Source organism: Notothenia coriiceps, unplaced genomic scaffold (assembly GCF_000735185.1).
Source record: "Notothenia coriiceps isolate Sejong01 unplaced genomic scaffold, NC01 NC01_scaffold00003522, whole genome shotgun sequence".
NCBI lineage: Eukaryota > Metazoa > Chordata > Actinopteri > Perciformes > Nototheniidae > Notothenia > Notothenia coriiceps.
The window spans coordinates 399,015-410,145 of record NW_011336223.1 but is presented as its reverse complement, the minus strand read 5'-3'; the positions used below and the strand labels follow the sequence as shown (position 1 = coordinate 410,145).

The window sequence follows — 11,131 nt, the reverse complement described above, 5'->3', positions numbered from 1 at the left end:
GTCTGTTCTTTTCTCGAAATCAATGCTATTGTTGTCTATTGATAACTTAATCAGCCAACATGTGACAGGCATGCTCGCTCGCACTTTACGCCTCCTGATGTGTGTGTGTGTGTGTGTGTGTGTGGCTGTGTGGTACACAGTGGTTAGTGTAAGTGGGTATTGGCATGCCTTGTCAGAATATATTGTATGTGCCCAAATTTACCTAAATTAATAGTTGTCATATATTGCCTATTGGCTGGTTGTTAGAGTCTAAACAATACTAGAATATTAAAAGGCATGGACAAATGTATAAATCTCAACAATGTTAATATAATTGTCCATTAATGCTCAGACATACATACCACAGTAGTGCAGTGCCTCTTGCTAACACAGCCATAATCTACGGTAATCTCCATTCTTGTATAGTGTTATCCACCCATCTGGCCTTTTCTATAAAACCATGTGCTTGTGATTTTCCTAATGATAGTGTTATTTCCAGGCATTCTGGCAAAAGGCATCCTGCTTTCCCAAAGTGCTGTGTAGCCTTTGGATTTTTTGCTTCAACTGCTGACATACACAATCTGAGATCATACCCGAAAAATGTGAAAAACTGAATCAGAGGTCCTTGCACCACATTTTTGTTCAGGGCTTTATTCAACATCGTTTATCTCACTCCTTTTCTGTTGATCCATCTCCCACTACCTTCCCTGCTCCCATGGTTCCGATGGTTCAGCATGAGACACTTCCTGTTGTGTTTTATCAGATTGTAACAGTAAGAAATTGCCCTTCTTTACAGGCAAAGGTAATCGGATGAGAGTCTGTTCGACACGTATCAACAATGCTTTTCTTCTTTTTTAAATTTGTTGATCTTTTTTTTTTAGCGTGCACTTGAATCATCGGAAAAAAATCCAGGTTGAACAGGACTGAGTATGCAAAAATGTGAAGGGTGGTATGTAATGNTTTTTTTTCTCCCTGTGAGTATGATAGAAATGTGTTGAGTTATGAAAACGACAAAAATATACCTTTGTGTTAGTGATGGCTGACACCCATCTCTACTGGGCGTTTTCATAACTCAACACATTTCTATCATACTCACAGGGAGAAAAAAAATAGGGTTCTGGTATGCAAGGACATTTCGTGCAGAAGCTCCAACAAGCCGTTTAGGACAGAGAGTGAATACACACACTATACAGAGATGCTGTATGAGAAACCAATGCGATTTTGGAAAATTGCACAATATAAATCTATTTTAGTAGACCTCAACAACGGAATTATGATCAGTAGAAATGGCCATGACATGGGACCTTTAATGTGAGGCAAGACATCATACCCTCGTGGGGGGGCGCTCATGTGATTGGCTTAGAATAAAGGAGACATCTGATTGGCTATAGATAGAAAAAATTACAAGTACGAATCGGCTGACCGTCAGGGGAGTCTCCAAAAACCCACACACGAATGCACAGCGATCCATGTACAGAAAGCGGTTTGTGTTTGCAGGTTCAGGGGATTTAAACGGAAAACAAATATGTGAGGATCAAAAATACATATGTAAAACTTTTTTCAGTCATTGGATTTTATTTACATGTATATGAAATGGAACACATTTGTGTGTGCATTGAAAAACACAAGTGTGGATCCGGAAATACAAGTGTGACTCCTTTTGTGTGCATGTGTGTATTATGAGACTGTTCTGACCCCATAGAGGCACTGATGACAGGAGAGGCGTGTACACACACACACACACACACACACACACACACACACACACACAATCAGGAGGCGTAAAGTGCGAGCGAGCATGCCTGTCACATGTTGGCTGATTAAGTTATCAATAGACAACAATAGCATTGATTTCGAGAAAAGAACAGACATGTTGGCAGTAATTAGAAGTGTCCTTTCCCTCTGTGCCTCATCCCGTTTTTAATGTTAGGCAAAAGGATTTGGAATGTACTCCAGTGCTTACATTGAATGGTGCAAATAGATTTCCCCCCTAACCTGCTTGTAATCTACTTACATTCACAGTGGCTGCAGGAAAAAAAAAAATATTTATATCCTTGCTTTTCCTTCTTTTGTTCTCTTAAACCCTCGCTTTCAATTTCTCCTGTTCCATTGTCACGTATATTACATGTTTCCTATGGGGATTGTGTGAGCTCATCTGTCACATGGTTAAATCTTTCTATTGTACAGGTAAGTAGCATTTAAATATATTCATAAATAAAAATGATTTTGCTTTCTGTTCTTCAAATCACGCTCTATATTATTACATGGGCAAATGCTGCGTAGAACAAATCAGGACATTTGCGGGACAACATTCTTTACACCACTCATTGAACCATGCGTGTTGGAAAGATGAACACTTCAGAGTGAAATTAAAGTATTATTTTAGGCGAAGGTACCACTTTAATCTCTTTCTCCCTCTTGTTTTCTTTATGATGCAGGACCTTAAAGCCCTCTCGACTGCTTTCTCGCTCTTCATGTTGTTGATTTCTTTCCCTTTTTTCATTTCTTTCTGTGTGACAGACGCTATTGACATGCAAATACCTCATCCGCATGAAAAGAGACAGGGTCTGCATTTGAAAACTGTGTTCACTAAACGTCATGCTGTCACTTGACAACAGAGCACAGATCCCACCGTCCATAGTCTCCCTTTGCCTCGAAGTCTAAACATATCCACGGGTAAATTGACACAGCACCCAAAACCAAATAGGAAACAACATCTTGGATCACAACAGCTTATAATGAAGGATATCAGCATTTACCTTCTGTCATTATCCATAGATGGAAATGTGGCACTGATAAAGACGGTCCGTCTGATCACTGAAAAGTACAGTTTTACACAGTTGGAAATACTTTCTGTGCTATAAATAAAACCCACAAACACTTCATGAGAATGATCCAGAAATAGTGCTACAACAAAGTGTCAAATAAAACACCATAATGATTCTCGAATCCCAGGCACAGTTTCACAGTCCTTGCTTGAGCACAATATTCTATACACCTAGCATGCCAAAAAACATAACAAAGGCGACGTTTTGTCCTCAATGTTCTCTACAATATCCTCGTATCCTTTCTCTAGCCCACAGGCATGAAAGGAAATTATCCAAAGCATTTTTTCCCACAATGCCTATCTCTGGTCCCAAAGTCACAACTTCTGCTGTGCGGACACCCCTTTCCAGTAATCAAGGATGTCATGCAGGTCCTCGCCTTTAGCGAACTGCACCTTTTTTCTAAGGGCGTTTCCGGCCGTCACGTAACAGGCCTCATCGCGCTGGCCTTTCCGGTAAGGACGAAAACGCTCCCAAATCCGCAGTGAGCTCTCTGAGGAGTACTCTGGGCTGGAGGAGTAGCCGGAATAACTGGAATGGTGGCGGGCAGGCGAAAGCTGGGAGTAAGATGCTGCATCCCTGCGGGAGCGCGTCAGGGGCTTGAGGAAGGAAACCCTCTGGGCTGGGGAGCCTTGGTGGGAGCCTTCATAATACAGAGCTGGGACGGAGTGGCGGTGCTCCGAGCAGTGGTAGTCCTGCTGCACCTCCAGCTGCTGCTGCTGCTGCTGCTGCTGCTGCTGCTGTTGGTGTATTTTCTGTTGTTGATGGTAATGGTTTTGCTTCTGGTTGTCCTGATGTTGGGCACCACCAACACCACCACTGTCACAACCACCACCACCACCTCCACCGCAGCTCCCACTCCCCACTAAGGGCAGCCGTTCAAGGGGCTCCCCACAGCCCACGGGACTGGCTCTGTCTTGGTACTGCGGCTGTTTACAGCCATCTGGGCTCCGAGGCTCAGAAACTTCCAGGCTATACACCCTGGCTCCTCCACGTTCCCTGTCCCGACCCATGGACCCACAAGAGGTGGTGCTGGACTGTTTCTTGACAGAATTTGCTATAATCACGGCTGCATCTGCACTCATTTGCCGCTGGATGGGACGTACAGCAGAGGCTGGTGGAGGAGGCCTGTAGGGGGGACTGACGACGAAGCCACCACCACTGATCCCTGGGCGCTCACAGAGAGGGGCATTCAAGGCAGGGAGTGGAGGGGGAGGGGGTATTTTGGTGGGAGCACTGACTTGGCACGAATCTGACAACCCTTGGGAGAGTGGGATTAGGCCACGAGTCAGAGAGGATGTGCTGGTGGGGGGAGGGGAGGTGGGATTGGAGCAGGCTGTAGGGTTATTAGAGACCCCTGAAGCAGCGACTGCTGCCGCATCCAGCTTCAGTGCATCGATGCAGTTGTTTATGATCTGGTTAACCTTGTCCACCTCCATGGCAATAGTGGAAATCTCAGATGCAGAGCCACGTCCGTCATCATCTGAGTCATCTCCTATATCAGTTCCATCATCGTCCCTCATGTCCATCCCTACATGACCACCATCTCCCAATCGCTCCATCCCGGCCCCACCAGTTCGGACATCCATATAGTTTCCTTTACTTGTAGCAAGGGCCTCTGAAAAGGCAGTAGCCATCTTTTCCACTTGTGGGATGGAGGAAAGCCTGGAGGAACTGGTGTTTGCTGAGTGGAGCATTCCCGAGCTAGAGGATTGGGACATGGGAAGTTTGCCTCCATGGTGGTGCTGATACTGGTGATGTTCTCTGGACTGCTCCTGAAGCTTGTGGACTGCCATTGGATCGTTGGCCACTGCTGCTGCCACTTCTGGTCCATAGCGCATTTCTAGTATAGTTTTCTTGACACAGATGGACTTCCTCTTGTCGTCATGCCTCCGTTTCTTACGAAGACAATAGTAGACTAAGCCTAAAATAATGAGCATGCCAAAAAGGCAGCCCACAATGGTCATGATGTAGTGAGTAGTGGTGGAAGGCGTGGGGAGCAGGTCATCTTGATTTTGAGCCCGAGTGGCAAACTGGAGGCAGGTGTGGTTGTAACGTTGAGAGTTCCGTATGGATGCTACACAGAAGGTATAATTGGTGTGTGGCTTGAGCTTGTCGAGGGTAATCTTCTCCTTCTTGTTCTTCAAATTCATAACGTCAGACACATATGTGTGGTTGTATTGTGTAAGAATATACATTTTGCTGTAGGGCCTTGGAATCTGTACAAGGAGAGAGGCTGACGACAAAGAGACATGATGAAGCTTGATACTGGGACTGTTTTCACTGGAAGAGGGGGTGGGCTGATGGTTTGGCCCAATAGCCCCAAACATCTCTGGTCCGATCCCAGAAGGACCATCTAGATCTGGTGGGAGTGAAGTCATCCCTGGAATCATCACTCCATCTCTGCAGTGATGGTACAAGATGTTTTTAGCATTTCGACCAGCATGGCCAGCGGCGATGAGTAAAGGGTAGCCAAACATTTCCCGGGGCGTCTCACACTGGAGGCGGTCGTAGGTGTGTGTTACATTGTTGAAGGACTCCAACCAGGTGAGGAAGCTGTAGAGCTCACAGCCGCAGTGGAATGGGTTTGCTGCCAGTTCACACACCATGAGCCGATTGAGAACCTTGAACGTAGATGGGTCAATGCGGCCAAGTCGGTTGGAAGACAGGTCAATGCTGCTGAGGCTAGGGCACTCCCAGAAGGCATTGCTGTCAATAACTTCAATGAGGTTGTGCTGGAGGAAGAGGCATTGCATCCGTCCGAGTCCTCTCATCATACCCTCAGTTAAGTTGGTAATCTTGTTGTAACCGAGCTGGAGAACCTGAGAAAAAAACACAAAGGAGCATTTGATAATTTAATTTCTTTTTTAGATTTTTGACATTCCTTCAACATAAGCACGTATGGGGAAATGGGCTTACGTTGACAACCCATTTGATTGTCTAACTGTGTCCAGTTGACTATTTAAGCAAGTAATTTGTTAAGTTGTTGTGCCAATCATTGAGGTTGTGTACTTTAACTAGGAGATCTGGAGAACTTATAAGTATAAAACATTAGTACACTCAACCCTATGTCTGAGTGGTTAGTTTAATTATGTCGGCAACTCAAGTTATTGAGGAACATTTTATTACCATCACTCATAATACTACTCAATAATCTTGGTCTCCCTCTTATGCATTTTCATGCGTTCAGCTAAAATATCATTACAATTAACTCAGTTTCATAATTAACGAGAACAATTCACTGAAATGTAGTTATGGAAGTAATTATTTACAATGAATCGAATCAAGCTCAAGCTGTTAGCTGTCGTAAAGTGAAAGTCCTAGACTCAATCTAAGGTGTAATGCATTGTGTGCATTTATAGTGTTCAGCTCAAAGCTTTTATCATTCATTCCTCATTCACCTGTAGGTTGGCTTGTCCTGCAAAGGCTCCATCCTCGATATGGCTGATTTCATTCTTGGTGAGGTTGAGGTCAGTCAGGTTGGTGAAGCGAAACATAGAGGTGAAGAGCACAGCTTTCAACTTGTTCTCATTCAATCTCAAGTCATGGACAGTGTTGTTGATGTGCTGGGGGATTGTCTCGTACGGCGGCTGGTTCTGACTGCAGATAGCAAGCCACACATAGCCTTTGTCCCCCTCAATGAGCCAGCAGTCTCCATTGACCATGTGGGGAAAGTGGGAGAAGAGTAGGAGGGAGGGGACAATAAGAAAAAGAAGAGTGGAGGTGGTAAAAGCACCCTGCATGATGCCGGTGAACAGAAATCAAAGATGGGAAGCTAGAATATATAGGAGAAAATGTTGGGGCAGGCAGGAAAGGAGGTTGTTTTGTTGGAGAAAGGGAAGCAACAATGGTTGCTCGGAAAGGATTTCCAAAAATGAAAAGGGTCTGGGCCGGTTGCTGAAAAAAGGGGTGAAGGCTTCACAATGCCGGTCACAGCTGTATGGTCATCTTGGTGATTAGCAGGGGATCCATGTTATGTCATATCTGGTTGGGCTGCAATGTGGGGTGACACAGCTTGTCTTCATAGTCTCTCCTTCAGCTTCAGCTGTGACTCACGCAAGTGGATGGAACCTTGGAATAGTGGAGAATCTAGAAAGGGAATAAAAAAGAAAGAAATATGTCTATTACCTCCTATCTTTGTTATTTGTATTGCAGTGTTTTACATATATGATATTAATGGCACTTTTGTACTGAAGAATGAATACATAAACACAGTTGAATCATGAATCAAAATAAATGCTAAATTAATTCAGATCACACCAAATTCATTTAACATTTCATTTTCTCAGGATGGACCCCATTTACGGAACCTGCAGGCGTCCAAAAACTAATCTCAATTTTCTTCGGGGCTTGTTCCACTCTTTTTTTCGTCAGCTAGTATTCTTTCTCATCGTGTTCATATTTCACACACTGCATTGCCCCAACAGCTCCCCTTTTAGCATTAGTCATCCCCCCTTGGTCCCCCAGTTGGTAATGCTATGAGGTCATCTAGCTTGCGCCGATACCTACATGCACGCACCTGCCAATCCTCCTCAGTCCTCAGGGGAGGATATATTTTTTTAAACACAAAGTGCAGCAACAATCACCCAAATTCTGACAACACATTGCCACAGACAATCCTTGTTATTTCACCATCCTGCCAAACGTAAGCTCTCTATCCCATCTGCATGTCATCTGAATAGCAGTCAAGCGTTTACATAAGGAGAGGATTAGCTGCCTGTTGCATCATGGCAGACATTGTCCTCTTGCCGGCTCAGTAGCTGGGTAGACACACAATTACACCCACATTACACACACGGAATCTAAAATGCACACATGGTTCTCAAACATACATGTGCGTGTGTAAACGTATGAACTCAAAGTCATGCATGTCCTCAAGAGTATGTTTATAGGCTCAGGGGAACTTGTACAGACATTGAATGCTATGAGGATGTTTTTTTAACCAACACACTGATGGAAAGCTGACTATAATTGTTCAAAAGGTTCACCTAATGTGAAGACTCATGATGGGAGACATTTAATCCATTGCTATAGGCCAAACCCTCATTCATATTATAGTTTGAAAGCTTGTTTAGAGCAGCTGGCAGTTAAGTTGTATGTCCTTGACCTCAAGTAATTGATGTGTTTGTTAGCAAACAGTACAGTGAAGTAATAGGTTTACCAGCAGTGTATATAATTAGTAGTAAGTGTATACTAGTGGCAGCCTTTATCTGTGTAACAGTAGCTGTACTTATAATTGTAGTTTAGTTAATGCTGATGTTTCTCTCACACACACACACACACACACACACACACACACACACACACACACACACACACACACACACACACACACACACACACACACAATATTGTTGTCTACGTTCCAAACTAGTAAGAGCTTCATTCAATTCATATTAAACGTTTTGTTATCTACTACGAGTCATACGTATGTCATCCCATCTCTCCTTAGTTGGACAGTCCCTCAATTCCCATCAATATTCCATGAAACAACAAATTAAATCTCTCTCTCTCTCTTTCTCATTCCAGGCTATTCCGGTTCACGCTCCCGAGAGGTGACAGGAGAGAACCAGTTCCATCCTCTTTTTTTTTAATCCACTTATTACAGAAAATGGTGCCGCCTAAAGCATGTTGGAAATGGCCCATTATCATGTAGATCTCATGAACTTATGCACCTGCTACATTACCTGTTTCCGCTCACAGGCAGACACAGAGCAAAAAAGAATATTTGGTTGTCAATGTGTTTGACAGATTGATAAAACAGATGGAGACAACGCTGCATCAAAATGCGGCTAATCTGGTCATGAGTAGAAAGCTAGAAAACAGGTGTGAATGACAGATGAATTGCGTCGATCAATGAAGCCACCCTCACCAATTTCATTAAAAACACATTTGTCCCTGAATGCGCTCAAAAGACCAATTTGTGTCATCATGTTTTGTTTTGGCTTAACACATCGGAAAAGTATCAAATTGTTGTTCAATGTTGTTATCCATTAAAGGGCTCTTGTAACAGAGATACCATTACCTAAAATATCGCCAAAAATCTTTGCCCTTAACTCTTTACGTACCACCCGCACATATTACAGCTCCAGCCATTGTGTACAACATGACACATGTTCTAATCCCTACACAGTCCTGCACACATCATTGTGGGACACTCCCTTGCAATAGATTGTCTTGCTCTGCTTTCTGAGGCTTATCCCCTCGACATGAGACGTGATCTCATTTGGTGCTCCACATAGTGAAACCCCCAGGGTTAACATGAGGGAGGCAGGAAGCACAGTAGGCCTGCGTGTGTGTGTGTGTGTGTGTGTGTGTGTGTGTGTGTGTGTGTGTGTGTGTGTGTGTGGATCTGATTATATATTAGGAATATGGGACATGCATAACACCTGACTCAAATTTAAAGAGCATGACTCACAANTTCAGCAGCTCCTGGGCCTGCTGCAGCTTGGCGTCCACCAGCTGCTGCTGCAGGTCTTTGTGCTTCACCACTTTTGTCTATGTGCTGGGGGTCAGAAGGAGAGAGCGCCTGTCACACATCCAGTCAAACTGTGGGAAACACTATTCTGAGTTCTAGGACATTCCTTTAAAGGTCACCTATTATGCAAAATCCACTTCTCCGTGTCTCTTCTACATCAACATGTGTCCCCTCTTCTTCATGTCTCTTCTACATCAACATGTGTCCCCTCTTCTTCATGTCTCTTCTACATCAACATGTGTCCCCTCTTCTTCATGTCTCTTCTACATCAACATGTGTCCCCTCTTCTTCATGTCTCTTCTACATCAACATGGTGTCCCCTCTTCTTCATTGTCTCTTCTACAGTACATCAACATGTGTCCCCTCTTCTTCATGTCTCTTCTACATCAACATGTGTCCCCTCTGTGTAAAGAGACTCTGAAAGTTTCAGGAACAAAGATTCTCTCTCTTTTTGTCCTGATCCATTTCTATATTTTTATATTTTTATTCATTATATATTTCCTGTCTGAAAATGAGCTGATCAGATTTTGGCCACTTTATGATGTCATAACGATGTTTTGTCTTGTGTAACCATTAGCCGATCACCAACCAAGGTAACCCCCCCCCTTATCACCTGAATCTCCTCCGAGAGCACCATTGAGTTCTTTGTAACCAAATCTCTCTCAGAGGGGCGTGGGGAGGGGCTCCTTATTTTCATCTAAAGTAACAGACAGAGAATCAACACTTTGGAAACAGGGCTGAAACAGAGGGGATTATGGGTAATGCTGCAATGATCTGTTTGGTGTTTCAGCCAATCAGAGACAGGCTCTGTATCTGAGACCTATAATATATTGATGAAAAACAGTATGATAGGGGGCCTTTAAATGGAGTTGGTAATGTATGGATTGGTTAAAAAAGGACCCTTTGAGTGTGCTTTGAAGCAGCACTTACCCACCACCTGCTCCAGTGCAGCTGCTCAGTCGCCAACAGAAGACAAACTAATTATACTGGAGAGCTCCTGGGTGTGAATATATGCTCCTCACCGAATGAGAAGCAGGGCGATGCTTAAACCAGCATGTGGGCATTTAAAAAATGCATGAATTGATAAATACATGGCTGTTTTGACTCCAAGGCAAAACAAAAAGAAATCCCATCCTCCCCCAGTGTCCTGTACAATCACCTTATGGTTAGCTTTATGACTGATGTGGCACTTTGGCAATCAATTCCAGGCTGGTGTCCCCCTGTTTATCAGCAGGAAGGGCACTTTGGCCCCCATTCAGAGTATTGATGGTGGGGCTGGAGAGGACTCTAATCTCCTTCTATGACATGCTTTTGACGGCAGCCTGTAAATCATCTCCTGTAGGGACGCTGCACAAAATACAAAATATGTCTAAAAGAAAAGATGCACATACAGATAGGCAATGCACATTAGATTTGACTTTTTACTGATTTGTTATGGAAAAATACCAATAAATACCAAAGAAGGAGATTTATTATTTAATAATAATAATAGATTTAATTTGTTAGCACTTTTACAGGTGCTCAAAGACGCTTTACAGATATAGTGAAGAGAAAAGAAAAGAGAAGAAAGGAACAACAAATAAATATATAGTTAAAGTTAAAGTCAAATAATACAAAAACAATCACACATGAAAAGCCAGATTGAAGAGGTGAGTTTGTGTGAGTTTTTTGAAGGTGGTGAGGTCGGTGCAGTCTCTGATGGGTTGTGGGAGTGAGTTCCAGAGGGAGGGGGCAGCGACGGAGAAGGCTCTGTCCCCCCCAGGTCCTGTGATTGGTGCGGGTGGGGATGGATAGGAGGTTGGCTTCTGATGAGCGGAGGCAGCGGGAAGGGGTGTGGTGTGCAGCAGGT

At 43.8% G+C, this 11,131-nt stretch overlaps 1 protein-coding gene across 1 annotated transcript in view; it reads right to left on the bottom strand.

Annotated features, from left to right (window-relative positions):
• Positions 1–1,720: 1,720 nt before the first annotated feature.
• The window catches only part of elfn2b (extracellular leucine-rich repeat and fibronectin type III domain containing 2b), a 45,376-nt gene continuing 35,965 nt past the window's right edge, over positions 1,721–11,131 (bottom strand). The window contains exons 2-3 of the mRNA XM_010766716.1: positions 6,206–6,893; positions 1,721–5,626 (exon numbers count right to left, since the gene is read on the bottom strand). Coding sequence (XP_010765018.1) covers positions 3,122–5,626; positions 6,206–6,547 — 2,847 coding nt within the window. The 5' untranslated portion in view covers positions 6,548–6,893 and the 3' untranslated portion in view covers positions 1,721–3,121. The remainder of the gene's footprint in view (positions 5,627–6,205; positions 6,894–11,131) is intronic.